Source organism: Rhea americana, unplaced genomic scaffold, assembly GCF_003343005.1.
Source record: "Rhea americana isolate MKP2758 unplaced genomic scaffold, rheAme1 scaffold_48, whole genome shotgun sequence".
NCBI classification, from domain to species: Eukaryota; Metazoa; Chordata; class Aves; order Rheiformes; family Rheidae; genus Rhea; species Rhea americana.
This window is the reverse complement of record NW_028186623.1, coordinates 4,665,963-4,681,159: the sequence shown is the minus strand read 5'-3', so window position 1 is coordinate 4,681,159 and position 15,197 is coordinate 4,665,963. Positions and strand designations below refer to the sequence as shown.

The window sequence follows — 15,197 nt, the reverse complement described above, 5'->3', positions numbered from 1 at the left end:
CGGCACGGCACGGCGCGGTGCAGCACGGCCGGGGCTGGCAGCCGGCGCGCAGGAGCCCTTGCCTGCCTCCTCCTCCCTCCTCCCCGCCCTGCTCCGGAGGCGACGTCCTCTCGCAGGCGAAAATGCCCCGGGAGAACGGCGAAAGAGCCCGCGGGGGCGCGGGGGGCGGCGGGGCAGCCCACCTTACCGGACATGCTGAGCGGCGGCGAGCGGCCCCTCGCCGGGCGGCCGGTGCGGCGGCAGCGGTGGCCCCGGCCCCGGGGCAGGGGCAGGGGGCGAGAGGCGGCGGGCTTGAGTTTGGGGGGCGCGGGGGACCCGCCTGCCTCGTGGCGCTGCCAGGTGGAGCCCGACAATATTATTGTTTTATACCTACGGGTATAAGTTTGAGTTTTTCTCTCCTAATGCCAAGTATTTAAAACCTCTAGAAACCAATGATTTGACAATCAATGATTGCGCGATACTTTCAATTTGAATATTCAAAGGCTCCACAAAATGGGCCATCTTTTTGTGAAACCGAGCACATCCCCATCTAGCAGAGGGTCTGGGGGAATAAGATTTGGTGGGGCCGGTGGCTCCACCCTTTGCTTTTGGGACATTTTCAGGGTTTTATCCATCTTTCCCCGAACGAAGCAGATGCCTCTGAACCTGCTCAGTATTTTCACTTCACACGCACAGGCTGGGCTCCAGCCCTCTCATATTTCATTTGCTACTTGCAGAGAGGATTCTGCAACAGACTAAGTTGCTTTTTGCAGAATTTTTCACACTTCAAGGGCAATTTTTAAGATTTTTGGAGCAAAATGGCAGTGAGTGGGCGTGGTRTAACAGAGAGGGTACCCTGGGCACRGGGGAAGCGGAGGCTACCCAAACCCCATTTCTTTCCACAGCAATCCCTTCCCTCTCCTCAGATGCTGGCCTTATATTGGACTATATTTTTGTTTTCCCCTAATTCAGGCCGTTTACTCTCGCTCCACAAAGTGGCCCCTCTCAGCTTATTATCCTTCAGCACTGGCCTACGCTGTGTGCTGCGGGCAGCGGGGCTTMAGCATGTGGTAGGATGACATTTTTTTTTAGATACCCCTCCATCACTATTTAATACACATTTTCTTTTTTAAACTTTCCCCTGGGCCCTGCAGCCTCCGCTGAGCACCGGGTTGAGGCAGAACGCAGGCCGGGCTGTTAATAATCTACCAGCCGTTCGCTTTGGCTATTGTTGCGGTTGAATTTTTTTTCTTTTTCTCTAAGTTGAACAAATACACTTGATTTCTGCCGGGAGCGGTCTCAGCGCTGATCCCTCGGTGCTGAAAGATGCCTCTGCTTCCCGTAGCAGGCCAAGCCTTGCTCGGGGGGGGCTCTGCAGAAGCGGCCCCGCTGGAGAGGAGCCCTCTCCGCTGGCCTTTCCCCGCCAGCAGCGCAGCGAGCAGCAGCGCCGCCGTGCAGGAGCGCTGCTCAGCGCGGCCGATGCCTGGTCCTTTGGGAGCTGCGTTGCTTTGGTCGCTTGAAGCAGCCAGGGCGAGAGGCCGGAGCCCGCGAGGCTGCCGGCTCCGTGCGGGGCAGCCGGCGCTCCGTGGAGCCGGGCTAATGTTTACTTCTGTAACCAGAGCCTGCAGAGCAGGGCGCGCGTGCCGCCGCGCCGCAGTCATGCCTGGTTGAGATCCCTAAGGAAACGCAAGGTCCCACGGTTTGGGGTRTTCCCGGTGCTTCAGAGCATTTCCAGGCTCGCAGAGTCACTGCCTTGGTTAAGAGCTAGGAGACAGCAGAGCGGGCCGAACACTTCCAAAAGAGCTCAAAAGCTTTCCAGTGCTGCTGCTCCTTCGGAGCTTGGCAGGAACGCAGCCAGAGCGAGCCGGAGCCCCGGGCGGTGCAGGGCGCCTGCGGAAGGTGCTGSCGAGCCAGCCGCCGGCGGTGACTGCTCCGCCGCTGTGTCGCTGCGGGCAGGGACGTGTCCGGGAGGTGCCGGTCAGCCGTGGCGTGAAGCACCACGTGCCCGCAAGCCCGCCCGGGGCTCCGCGCTGTGCCCGGGCCGGCGCTAAGGGCTGCAGCTCGGGCATCAGCCGACACGTGGCTCTTTTCGGCAGGAGCCCTGGGCCACGCTGGCTGAGTGGCTGCCACCCCGGGATGCGCCACGTCCCCTGTTTGCCCAGAGCCCACAGAGCTCCGGTATTAAGCGGGGAGGCAGCCGGGCTCAGCGCACGTGCCGAGGAGCGCTGGCTCCCGCCCTTCGCCGGGCTGAGCTTTCCTTGCGGCTCCCGGGGCTGACCAGCGAGCGGAAAGGTGCGGCTGGCCAAAGCGGCCCGTGGGGTGGGGGTGGCATTTGGGGCAGACAAAGCCGTGGGGATTTGTATTTCTGAACAGGTCTGAACAAGGCTGGGGAATCAGGAAGTAGCAGGAGGAACCCGAGCCAAGCTGGGACCGAGAGCCGCCGCGCCGGCTTTCACCCATCCCGCCCACCCTCCTCCGGGCTGCGAGGCCCTCGCGGGACCCTGAGCCCTGCTCCTGCGAGCCCTCAGCCGGAGAGGACCTGGACCCCTCTCCCGGCTTGCAGCGGGCGGCCGGGCGCGCCTGGGCGGTCCGCGGCCGCACGCGCGGCCCCCGTGGAGGGACGAGCTGACTGTGCCGCGCTCGTCGCACCGGCGCTCCCAGTGCTTTGGCTCTTTCAGGTTGTTAAGTGACGTCTGTGCAGCAAGCGGTCAAAGCGAGGAGTGTGTCCCCCACGGGCAGGACCTTCTGGGTGAAGAGCAGCCTCGGCCGGGGATGGCCACGGCAGGCGTGAGCAGGCGCGCCTGCGAGGGCTGTGCAGGACGGGTGTGCATGCGTGTGTGTGTGTGCAGAGCTACCTCTAGTGGCCACAGGTCCTGCGGGGCGGCGCCGGGCCTGGTGGCATCCACCCTCACGTCCTGCACCGCTGGCAGGAGCTGGGACCTCACCCCAGACCTGCTCCTCCTTATAGCCCCCATGGGTGCTCTCGGCAGGGGCCCTGGGAGCGTTTTGCCTTGAGCCCGCTGACACACACCTCTTGGTCACATCGCTTGTGTTGCTCTGGGGTAGGTACGAGTAGGGCTAATGGCCCCTATGTGTTTTCTTCARGGCAGGAGGGAAATTGGTGAGGGGGCATTTGTGTGATCCTCATTTGCAGAACAGRGCCAATAATGCACAGGTATTTTTCACGCTCTGTATTTTACCTGTAGTGCAGTGGGACTGTGAGCAGTGACCTTTGCAAGACACTAGAAGGCACCGCTACAAGCTGGATGCAGTACACCCAGTGCCTGTATTTCTAAACAGAGCCTRAAGCACTGTGCTGTTACTAGCATCCTCCATTACTAGCATCCCTCCACTGGGAAATGGCATACAAGTAACTTTTGCTTCTATACAGGTCCGTTTTTCCTTTCCTCCAGCTCTTATCTGCCATCAGTAAGTTCTCCTGCCATCATATGTCCCCCAGATGAGACCTCCATCCTCTTTTGGCCAGGAAGAGGTGTCGTGGAGGGGCGGCATAGCTGAGGACTGCTCCGGTGAGAGATGGCCCGTCCTCGAGGTGAGCTCATTTGCCGCAGTCATAAATGGCGAAAAGGAGTAGGGTGAGGTGGCAGCATAGCTGGGGGGGCAGTGGACCTCTTCAAGAGGATGTAGGGGGTAAGGCTGGACTCCGGGCAYGGCGGAGGTCCAGCCTGAGCTTCTGTATGAGGAAGTGCTTCCAGTCTCGTGGGAGGAAAGGCAGCTGGCAGCGGCAGGCAGCGCTTGGAAGGAGTCAGAGCACACGCCGTCGGCCTGGCCGAGACTGTCGGGAGAGGTCTGTTCCCAGGGCTCTCTCTGCAGGGAAGGGGGAAAGAAGGCAAGAAACCCTTGGGAATAAAGGCTCGTCCTGGAGGTAATGGCATGCCTAGCTTTAGCTTCTGGCTCACCAGGCCAAGCTCTCCCCGAGTCTAGCTGGGGACACTCACGAGGGTTTCTGTTGCCCTGGAGCAGGATTAGAAGGTGCTAAAGGTGTTTAAAGAAAACAGCCCAGTGTTAGTGGTGAGCGAGGACTGGAACAGGCTCCCAGTCGGACTGGCCAGCCCCCATCCCGCAGAGCCCAGGAGCTCTGCCCTGGGGTGCGCGCTGGCGGAGCTTAACGGACTAGTTGGTTTGGGTTGGTTTGGCCCATCCTCTAACAACCACGTTCATCCCAGAAGGTCCCCACAGCTTAACCCCAGCTTTAAATCAGGTGATCTTTCATCAGACAACTGAGAACTAGAGACTCACTCACTAGTAGGAAATGTGCTGTGTCGTTAGGGAAGGACGGCAGGAGAGGGGGCAGCGAGGAAGGGCTGAAGAAGGAGCCGGTAGCGGGCATGAAGGGAGCAGTACRTTGGTGATCCCCGTGTTGGTCAGGGAGGTACGGATCCAGAAGCGCCGAGTAGCCCTGAACGGCAGAGGAATCGCACGAGAGGGACTTGGACCCTGAAGAGGTGAGCAGACATAGCTGACCAACTGCTTTGTGTTGTGGAAATCCATCTCGGCCATGAGGGATTTCCTGACTCCGTAGTAACCAGCTGTGGTAGGTGAGCCGGTGGCAGTACAGGAAAACCATGAAGGGGAGCACCCAGGAGAGACACAGAGTCTGAGTGGTGGGCATCTCCGCAAGTGCAAAGTGGAGCCCTTCCCACCCTAGCGTCCCTCAGCGTAGGAGTTAATCCTGTCCTAATACAAGTATGTCAGCCTGGGTTTTCACCACTTCAGGCTGCCCTGGAGCCCTCAGCTCACTTCCTCTGCAGCAAAGCAAATGTGTTCTGGGAAGCCTCAGATCTGAGGCCAGTGGGCTGGAGGTTGGCTCTGCTGTCTTTGCGTCCTCCTCTCTCTCTGCTCAAGCCCCTGGAGGGAGGATGAGGTTCCTGAATGTAAAACCACCTGCCTCGGTCCAACCTCTCTCCCCTGTCCCTATGCAAGAGGTCAAGGAACAAACCAGGTTGCCTCCTAATTCAGTGCTTTGTCTTTTCAGCTCTGGGGAAGACTACAGAGGAGAGGGCAGTGGAGGGGCACACCTCCATCAYGAAAGGTGGGAGCAGCTTTGATTTTCTCTCCCTTTTTCCTGGGATGGATGGCCTGGTCTCTGTGCTCCTTCACTCGCTTGGAGTCAAATGCCTTTTGGCGGAGAAGGGGTAGGAACAGTATCGACTGCCCAACCTGCACGTAAGGTATTTCTCAGTGGAGGAGAGCCTCACCTGGTGTTTGGACAAATGGCGACTGCAGCGAGCTGGTGCTGCCCTGCAAAAGAAAAAGACACATTGAAAAATGTCTTTTCAAAGCAATCTAGCTCTGTGAGCACATAGTTTGGGAAGGTGTTGGCATAAGTCAGATGCACTGTTTGAGTATTGCTGCTATCAGTATGAAGAGATTAACTGCAAGATTTCAAGCCTGGGGCGTCTGAGGTATTAGCAGATGTAGACTAAGAAGAGATTTCAAAGGTCCTGGACAGAGCTGATAACAGTACAAATACCAAGATAACTGGCTTCTTTCTTACGTACTGCAGGGTCCCATAATGCTGAACAGTCATTTCAGTGTCAGGGAGAAACAGGTCTCAGTGAGCAGGTACCTTAGAATTTGGCTTGCCAAAGCTTAGCCTGGTTCTGCACTGCCCACATTCGAACCTGGCTCTCCTGCGCGGCGTTTGCTGCCCCGGAGCTGCTTGGATCAGCCCTGCTAGCAGAAACAGTGAGCTGTGCTTGGACGGCTGTTGTTCCTAGCTCCTGTTTGTGTGGTACAGATAATATTAGTCTCTTCCTGGCATCTAGGCAAGGGAGAATTAGCCCCGAGTAATCCCTGTGCTCGAGGGGGCTAATTTCTTAAAAGGCACTGTGGCAAAGGCAGCGGCACGTGGAGTTTTCGTGAGATCTGTCACCAGACCTCCAAGCCCATGAAGCAGAAATCCAGCTGCCCACAACTGAATTTACCTTAGCTGTGCTGTTGCCCTGGCCAGTGATGGTGGCACGCTATTTCCAGTTTGCATAGTGCAAACAGGAGGTTCCTGCCATAGCAAGCAACCAAATGTAGCGGTTTAGATTTGAATTAAATTTGCCAGTGCTTAGACTTCCTTCTACTGCTGAGGAAGATTTGCAGCTGCTCCCTGCTACGCCATGAAAATGAGCCCTGAGACCACACAGGTCACGCGGGCTGCAAGAGCGAGAGGAGGTGTCAGGAAGGAGCCCTTTGGCTTGGGGGCAGATGCGTGTTCGCCCCGTGGGGTCAGGGCTAGAGCCTGCACCTGCCTCCAGCTGGGCCGATTCAGCTGCAGACCTCAGTGAGGAGCGTAGCTGGTAACACATGATGCCTTGCAAAGCTACAGCCTCCACATGCAAATCTGGCCTCAGGAGACACCCCTCTCTCGGCGTGCAYTTTATCTAAGCAATCCCCTTTCCTGCTTCAGGGCTTGTCCCACCACCTCCTCTGTCTGCTCATGGCCATCGCGTCCTGCTGCAGGTTTCTGTCTGCATTCACTGCAGAAGAGTTTCTTCTGAAAGGAACGGCACAGTTTTACCGAGCAGCCTTGTGCTCCAGTGGCTAGATCCCAGAGTCTCAATGCCCGACCAGGATGCAGGGTGGCACCCTGAATAATGTGTTTGAGGAGAGAAGGGATCAGCAAATTAGGCTCTGCCTGCCTTAGGAAGCACAGGCAGCAGAGGTGCTGCCCGCGGGTCAAAGGGCTGCAGTGGTCACAGCCAGGATGCTGCACTGGAGGGACAGGGAGGCCCCTGGGCACAACCACCACTCGCTAGTACAGAGCATTTCAGGGTACTAGTGCACCCAYGCTCATCCTCCAAACCCATCTGACTGTGGGTCCCACGAGGCATGTCCCCCCGGCGTACACCTATGATGGATGGTCCAGAGCTGGCGGTAGCTGTGAGGGCTTTACCTGCCTCAATCCAGTTCCAAGAGGYGCTGCAGCAGCCTATCCCTGGCCTTCATCAGAGCAGGCAACCACGTATAGGGACATATGTTTCAGTTGCCTCCCGGCTCCTTATCRGGCAGTGAATGGCTTGGCTTAATTTAAGCCCATTAGTCCATTTACTCCCTGCATTACTTCCTTTCTGCACTGCAGGACTGGGGGAGCTGGATCTTCGGCAACACACCAGTGTGTCTGGTCAGCATCACTTGAGGGCACAGCACACCGCTGTTGAGAAGCTTGGTCCCAGGCTGCCTCGCATGTGACTGGCCAGAGACACCGGCTGGGGTACTCCAGAGAGCTGTGTCGCTCCACCGCGGGTTCGTAACCTGGCAGTGTCACTCGGCCAACAGGCTGCCTTGAGGGAGGAAACGGGAAGAGCCAGGGTAACACAGTGAATGTTATGGCCCTGGTCWCCCCTGGGACCTGGGGTATGGCCCTTTGACCATACCTTGGCTTCAGTGTATCCCCCCCTTTGGACCCAATATGCAGCACAGCAGCTGAAGTAATAGTAGTGATAAAAGCAAAGCTTAGTCTGGGCAGCGCCTGTCACTCGTTTGCTGGGCACAGAAGGCAGCTGAAYGGGTCAGATGAGAGAGACAGAGACCTGGGGTCTTCTAACTGCCCCTGGCCACTGGGTGCTGCTGGCCATAGTGCCCCATCTTTGTGCCCGCCAGGTTCCCCACCTTAGAAAAGAGGACAAGCCTTTCATCATGCAGACAGCAACAGTGGCTTCCTTCTTACACGGTGAGTGAGCCAAAGGAAATAGGGCAGACCCTGCCCACAGCCCCAGACTGAGCCCCAGACTGAGCCCTTCTGTCCTGCAAATGATGCTCAGAAGCATAAACTGTGCAGACTTCCTGACAGCGCAAATTGCTTTCCCATCATTTGGGGAGTGCAAGACCTGGCAAAACTGTTGTTTTTCTGCTGCCTCAGTCAAGAGCCTATTAGCTCACCTCTGACAGGTAATGGCCTTTCCTCAGCAGTACAGATCTGCTCCACAGCCCTCCCTTTGCACAGGGAAGGCTCACAGATTCTGGAGCAAGTATCATGCTCAAACAAAAGATGCAGTTAAACCACACTGCATCATGAGCACACAGTGTGGTGTTCAGTTGTCTGCCMTTTGCTTTGATTCTCGATTACATTATCTGTTGGATAAACAGAGGCGCACTTACAGCTGTTCTTTTCATGTGTCCGAGCAAATACGGATGTTTGCCCTGCACTATAATTTTTAGTCTATCATAAGGAATTAGCCATAGGGCTGATTTTGCGTTAGATACACACACAACTGCAAAGCTTTGGAACGCAAAGCAAAGGGCAATAAAGCAAGTATCAAGCGTTTTACATTTCCTAGGGCTTTTSATTACACCCACTACAGTGCTGAACAGAAAAACTGCCACCTCTAAAAAGAGAGCTGATAAAGCATAGTAGTCTTTAACCAGGATCTGTTTTTTTCAGTGAGTGCAAACAAACAGTTCCCCCTGCTGCTCCCCGAAACAGTCTCCCCAAAAGGCCTCCTGCTGGGAGCAAGCATTTCCTTGCACCCCTCCTAGCTCAAGGGCTCTCCTGCCTTTCTGCGTTAGTGGAGGGCTGTGAACAGATCCATKGCCTGATCTTGTTTTGTTCAGCAGTGTCCATGCTGKTTTTTTGCCCTTGTTGATACACCTRGATAACATGTGGAAGTAACTGAGAAAAATAGCTACAAGTCCCTTTGGGGGTGGTTTGTTTGTTTTGCTGAAGGCAAAAAACCTGAGGTGAATGGCTTGTGAGAAAAAGAGCATCACATCTAAAATGTCTACTGTTGCTGTTAACTTAGGTCTCTGCTCCCACCCTTTCCTTCCAGGGCACAGTTTCAGCATCTTGACCACGTCTCCTCATCTGTCACTGGCCCCGGTGGCATGGCAGAAGTGAGACTTCAGAGCCCACTGGGAATGGCTCACTGTGCCACTGTCTGCTCCGTGCTGGCACCTTCAATTTTGTGTCCTCATCTGGTGACAGCATCACTTCTCAGGTGCCTGTGTCTGGCTAGTACTTCAGGAGATGCAATGTAGTTTACCATAATTTGACTTACGTTTTCTGTTGCCATGGAATCACTTTAAAAAGAAATCAGCCCTTACAAACTGATGCTTGGCCTCTTTCCAGAGCATATCACTGCATATCCCCTGGCGCTCTGGTTTGCTGGAGAGGAGCTGGAAGGAGTACAACGTTCAGGGAAGAGCATCTATTTTTATGGCACAGAGTTGTTCAAATGTAGCTAGCGGTAAAGGAAGCTGACTCGGAAAGGTGTCATGCATGGATTGTGAAAGGAATGGGAAATTTAATGTTACCGATTTGCTAAAGAAATTATTGAGCATTGTATTTCTCAGGACTTTAATCCCTGAAAGGTTCACTGATGTGAAAAATCAAGGAGCTCTCTGTGATCTCTGGGGCAGAAACTAGTGTTAGTTGTGCTTTTTCGTTGTCAATGTTGGCAGTGGTCTGAACTCAGCAAAGATGTTCTTTAACTAGAGATTACATGAAATGACTATTCCAGTAAAGCAATGGACTTACACTGCAGCCACTGCTCTGCCTGGATCGTTTTTCAGCGAGAAGATCTTTGACCGTGTGTTTCACTCGCACTCCTTGGTACACTCGCTTGCTAAAATCTGTAGGGACTGACAGAACGAAACAAGCATTAGAGGAGATCAGCCAAAGCACAGAGTAGGTGAAAAAGCTTGTTAAGGAAGAAGCAAATTTGTCACCTCTGTACACCAACRTAGGAAGGAAGCACAGAAGTCTGTCTATTAACATCCCTGCTCAATTGTCACTTAGGAGCCCRAGAGCGAGCAGTGCTCGTTCGCCGAGAGCGAAGGGCCCTGCAGTCGGGCCCTCCCTGCAGCTCGGCACTGGGCGCCAGGAGGTTTCCATGCAATTCCCTCTGCGGCAGGCATGGCTGGATGATGGTTTTTGGCTTTTGTTTTGCCAAAGAGGGCTCAAGGGGATCCTCCGTTTCCCCTTTGAGTCAGCAAAGGTGGAGTTAGCCATGTGGCCTCCGTTGCTTTCAGCARCGGTTCTGTGGTTTAGCTCCTCGTTGTCTTTTTTCTGGAGCTGCTGGTGTTCAGCACATCACCCCCTGAGCTGAGATAGATTTGATCTCTGTGGAGCAAAGTAGAAATAGCCCAGACTGCTGGAGTGGCTCTGCAGGATGTTGATGTGAATTGGACTGGGCAGAGCTCAGGAAAAGCAAAGGAGCTGGCTGCTCAGCCTGCTTTGTGTCCACAGCAAGTACAGACAGGTTCCTGGGAGCTCTGTTGTTTTAGTAAAGGAAAAAAAGCCCGTAAGGCACAGAGAGGGGTGCCGTGGCTTGGCCAGGTCRTAGAATCATAGAATCAGTAMGGTTGGAAGGGACCTCTGGAGATCATCTACTCCAACCTCCCTGCTCAGCAGGGTCACCTAGAGCATGTTAGACAGGGCTGCATCCAGGCAGGCCTTGAAGATCTCCAGAGAAGGAGACTCCACAACGTCTCTGGGCAACCTGGTCCAGTGCTCCGTCACTCTCACAGGGAGGAAATTCCCCCTCACGTTTGGGCGAAACTTCCTGCGCTTCAGTTTCTGCCCGTCGCCTCTCATCCCATCACGCGGGGCGACCAAAAAGAGTTTGTCCTCATCCCCTTGACACCCTTCCTTCGGATACTTACACACATTGATAAGATCCCCGCTCAGTCTTCTCTTCCCCAGGCTGAACAGGCCCAGCTCTCACAGCCGTTCCTCGCAGGGCAGATGCTCCAGCCCTCCGATCGTCTTCGTAGCCCTACGCTGGACTCYCTCCGGTAGCTCCATGTCTCTCTCGTCCTGGGGAGCCCAGAACCGGACGCAGCACTTGAGATAAGGCCTCGCTAGGGCTGAGCAGAGAGGCAGGATCACCTCCCTCGACCTGCTGGCGACACTCTTCCCAATGCACCCCAGGAGACCATTGGCCTTCTAGGCCACAAGGGCACATTGCTGGCTCATGGTCAACTTGTCATCCACCAGCACTCCCAGGTCCTTCTCTGCAGAGCTGCTCTCCAGCAGGTCAGCCCCCAGCTTGTACTGGTGCCTAGGGTTATTCCTCCCTAGGTGCAGGACTCTGCACTTGCCCTTGTTGAATCTCAGGAGGTTCCTCTCCACCCAACTCTCCAGTCTGTCCATGTCTCTCTGAATGGTAGCACAGCCCTCAGGTGTGTCAGCCACAAGGCCACCCAAGAAGCTGATGGCAGAATTGGTTTCTGTTTTCTCAACCTACCTGAAAGCCAGCAAAATCTGTACATCATGTCTGGGTGACTTTTGCTACTAGGCATCTGTCCCCTTGCCCTGCTTGGGTAAATCTCTGTGAGATTTGCTGCGTATACAGGTGTTCTGGCACAAGTGAGAGCAGAGAGGTACAATGTACAACACTGGGGCAAATTTTATCCTGGCTAACAGGCTGTGCCTGTACAGGGAGCTCACACCTGTAGAGCTGGGGAGGAACGTCCRGAAGGGGCATTATTGAAATGCTAAGACAAGGACTGAGCTTTGAGGCTAATCCCTTGGAAAACAAGAAGCGATGTTCTCTTGAGGGAACACAAACAGCTAGACCGCAGCTGAAGTGTTTGATCTCTAAAGTTGTGATTTATCATTTTATCCTTTGGCTTTTCAGGATGTGACATTTGGCTCCATTCACCATTTTCATTCCTGTGGCATTGTATCCCCAGGTGCACATACACACGGCAGGCTTAGAAAGGGAAGAGTTGAAGGTATAAACAATGCAGAGACTTGGTGCTGCCTTGGAGTTACCCAAAATGTCTTCTGGTGGGCCACAGTGATTGAGGTTGTTRGGCAATTTCAGCTTGGGTTTGGTGTTTGAATAATGACCAGAAAGTTCAGCCAAGACTGGGCACAAGGCAAAGCATTTGGAAGAGACACTCACTGTCCCCAAAGCTTATGACTGAAATAGTCAAAACAGAAGGGGACACTGAGTCTGCAAGCAAAGCCGGCAGTGTCTCTGGGTAAGGTGGTATGCAGGCAGGAATGACTGTCAACTCTGCCAGTTCAGAAGAATCTGCCTGTATGCCGAGGCTGGCTCTTTTCCGTGGCCCTAGGACTGAGTCTCCCTCCTATGATCCCTTTTCAGGGCTGTTTTCACTGGGAACAACTGGAAGCACAGGGTGCCCTGGGTGCTCCRGAGTAGCTGGAGTTCAGACGCTCTGGCAGAGCTGGTGTAACTGGTAGAAACTGCTATACCTTCTGCACCTGAAGCGTTGTGCCTTTGCATGWGTGTTCCTCCAGAGATACAGCATCGCAGTTTGACAGGAGGGCCTGAAGTGTGTCGCACAGCACGGAGTGCTCCGTGATAGTTTAATACTGAAGATAATTCAGGCAGCCCTTGCTAGCTGCCTGCAGCTGAGGATTCAGGCCTTAATTCAGCACTGAACTTACGTGGGGGCTTAATACAAGGTATGTGCCTGAATTCCTAAGGTCAGGTTTGGATTTAACCTGRTGGGGACCCAGGTCAAGAACGCGCTCTCTGATTCTGAGAACGGGGCTGTTTCTAACAGAGCTCCACTGAAAGCTGTGAGCAGAGATGTTCGATAGGTGAGCTGAGCAACYGGGTTTCCTCTCAGCTAGCCGTTCAGGGGTGCTTTGAAATCGATTCTGGGAACTGTTTTTATAGGATCAGAGCAAATTCAGGCTCTGTGCTGTGGCCCCCTCCCTCAGTAAGTAAAAATAAGTAAAAAATACCGCAACCTGAAAAAGAGATCTATCTTTTTAGTCCACGATCTGATATTCCCAAATACCACAACCTCCTTTATTAACTAACSTTGCTCCTCCGTGATCATTTTTCCTGGCAAGTGTCTGATGCTCCATGCTTCTTCAGTACTGTTTCCTATCATCCTTATTACAGTCTGAAGACTTTAGACAAACACTTTCACCTGTCGTTACTTTTACACATGGGTACTTTGCTCTTACGCCCACAGATATATGCCAGGGCTCAAATCCTTGTAAGTAAGCAAGATAAGAGCCCTGTCCTCTGACCCTTGTTCAGCTAAGTAGTCTGGCATCATGTAAGTAACCCTGTTSGTTTCAGTGAGTCATTCTGCAGGATCTGATTCTGAGCTATTAAAATGCCAAATAAGCATGCTATTGGCAGCACCAGGGAAGGAAATGCTAATTTATGTATTTTTATATATTTTTTCAAGTAAATTGAATCATATTTCACATCATCTTGGTTTAACTCTCTTTCAGGAAAATATTACACTGTGACGGAATATGAATTCTGTTTAGAGAAGGCTGACTCTGCTAAAAATATTGTTAAAATACTGGGATATTAAAGATACCATATGCTGATTTTAGGCAGTTCTGCTTTCTGAATTGATTTGGCATGAGTCCACAGATAAYATAGTGTATACTTTCCCCAGTTACTCTTTACCATCAATATTTTCATTAAGATACATCTTTATGTGTTGGAAAGTCAAGGTACAGGGACTCACCCATTTCCATTCCGGCCACTGCTGACTAATCCCAGCTCTCAGGTTCTGCAGGACTTTGGAGAAAGGCGGTCATGAGCTTCCCAGAGCAGAGTGAAGTCAGTGCTCATTCTCCACTGATAACCAGCTGAGCRCGATGGAAATATGTTTTCTCCAATTTAGTGATGTCTCCACAAYGTCTTGTTTGGAATTTGCTTAAATGCAAATCCTGCATGTGCGTTTCACTCCCATTTGCATGGTCGGTGTGGATCAGTCTCGAAGGGTCTTTTTCCTGCCTGAGTCGATATGTCATGGATGAAAACTGAGCTGAGGTTTATCAATGGAAAAATCTTTGRTTAAAATGAAAGGCTGGTAAGTCCTGCAGGGATGAGCTACCTCCTCAGAGGAGAGGAACTTGGCTGAAGAACAAGGCTTGGAGCAAGAGCGTATTCTTGCCTATAAGCGTGAAGCAGCTGGGTGCTGTTGAAGACCTACACAGCAGGCCTTAGGAGGCACTGCTCTCCCTCGGGGACCGCACAGGCTAGCTTAGGCATTATACAATTAAAACAAGATCTAGGAGACGTGATGAGCTCACCAGGCTTTCCACGGCCTCCACCAGCACCCACTGGAGAGGGGCACAACACGCAGCTGGGGACAGCACATGCAAGACACCGGCAGGAGCATCCTCTAGCAAACCCACATATTCCTGCGGGGAGGCCAAGGCTGAGCTCGCTGTTGCTACGCAAGGAGCCCCCTTTCTGCATGCCTGCGGTTAGTCTCCAGCCCAGAGACAGGAGGGGAAACAGTGGCCAGAAAAGGACCCGTCCTTACACTGCTGCTGGACCTGGATTAAAGGGGCTTTTGGGCTGTCCGCTGATAGTTACTGTTAAGTTCTCAGTCTCCTAACAGCAGCAAGTCTGTTTCTGCAACACCTGAACCAAGAAGCAGAGTTAACCCCTTAATTCTTCTTTAAACAATGTAGCTTATATCCTGATTAAGAAATATATCCAAATTACCTATAAGGGAGCCCTTTGCCCACATAACAGCTGGCACAACACAGGAATAAGTTGAAGATAGGCTGCAGTGAGACAGACGATCTCTGCAGTGTTTTGTGTGCAAGCAGAGTGGTGTTCAGCAACACTGAGCTCATCTTACATGAGCATGACAAAATCGGTGCCAATACATTCCTCATAATTAAATACTTCTCCTTTTGTGGAGCCCATTGCCAGTTTGTGGATCTATTAGGTAAGATCTGTCCCTTTTCGTAATGCCATGCATTTTCCACAGCATTGGCCCAGTGATGAATTCAGCCTGTCGTTTGCACTGCCTTCCGAGGGGAAGGCTATCAGTTTTTCAAGCATTTTTTTTTCCATCAGAAGAAAAAATAAACTAAAGAGGGCAGATGCTGGAAAGGCTACATCTGCTCAGGCCATCATGGAAAGCAGGGAAGACATAGCTGAAGTATCATAGAGAATAATTCCCATATACTAAACGTACGGATTCGAGTACTCTGGCTGCTTGGACACAGAGCTCACGACCGAGAGGACACCACGGAGAAATCTGGTGGAAAACTCCCGCTCCTGCATACTAAGTCTGTGGCCACTTACACTTCCCCCCTCCGTGGGGACCAGTCTTGTTTTGGCCAGTCCACCTGTGCCACCGCTCCTGGTATCCGCAGCTCCCTCAGATTCGCAGACAGCTCCCGGAGCTGGCAGGACGCACCAGGCAGGTCAGGGAAGCTGGCCAGATGTACGGTCACGGTAGAAGAGGGCTGTTTTTGCATTGCGAGCAACAGGCTTATTTTGCTACCTGCCTCCTGG

At 53.1% G+C, this 15,197-nt stretch overlaps 2 protein-coding genes across 2 annotated transcripts in view; both read right to left on the bottom strand.

Moving 5' to 3' along the window:
* The window catches only part of POU2AF3 (POU class 2 homeobox associating factor 3), a 7,321-nt gene extending 7,127 nt beyond the window's left edge, over positions 1-194 (bottom strand). The window contains exon 1 of the mRNA XM_085316741.1: positions 188-194. Coding sequence (XP_085172867.1) covers positions 188-194 — 7 coding nt within the window. The remainder of the gene's footprint in view (positions 1-187) is intronic.
* A 3,211-nt stretch (positions 195-3,405) lies between these two features.
* On the bottom strand, positions 3,406-13,474 carry POU2AF2 (POU class 2 homeobox associating factor 2). The gene is given in 6 exon segments (XM_085316900.1): positions 3,406-3,807; positions 4,244-4,438; positions 4,441-4,547; positions 5,202-5,241; positions 9,467-9,570; positions 13,402-13,474. Coding segments are annotated over 6 exon segments (921 nt in total).
* Between the last annotated feature and the right edge of the window lie 1,723 nt (positions 13,475-15,197).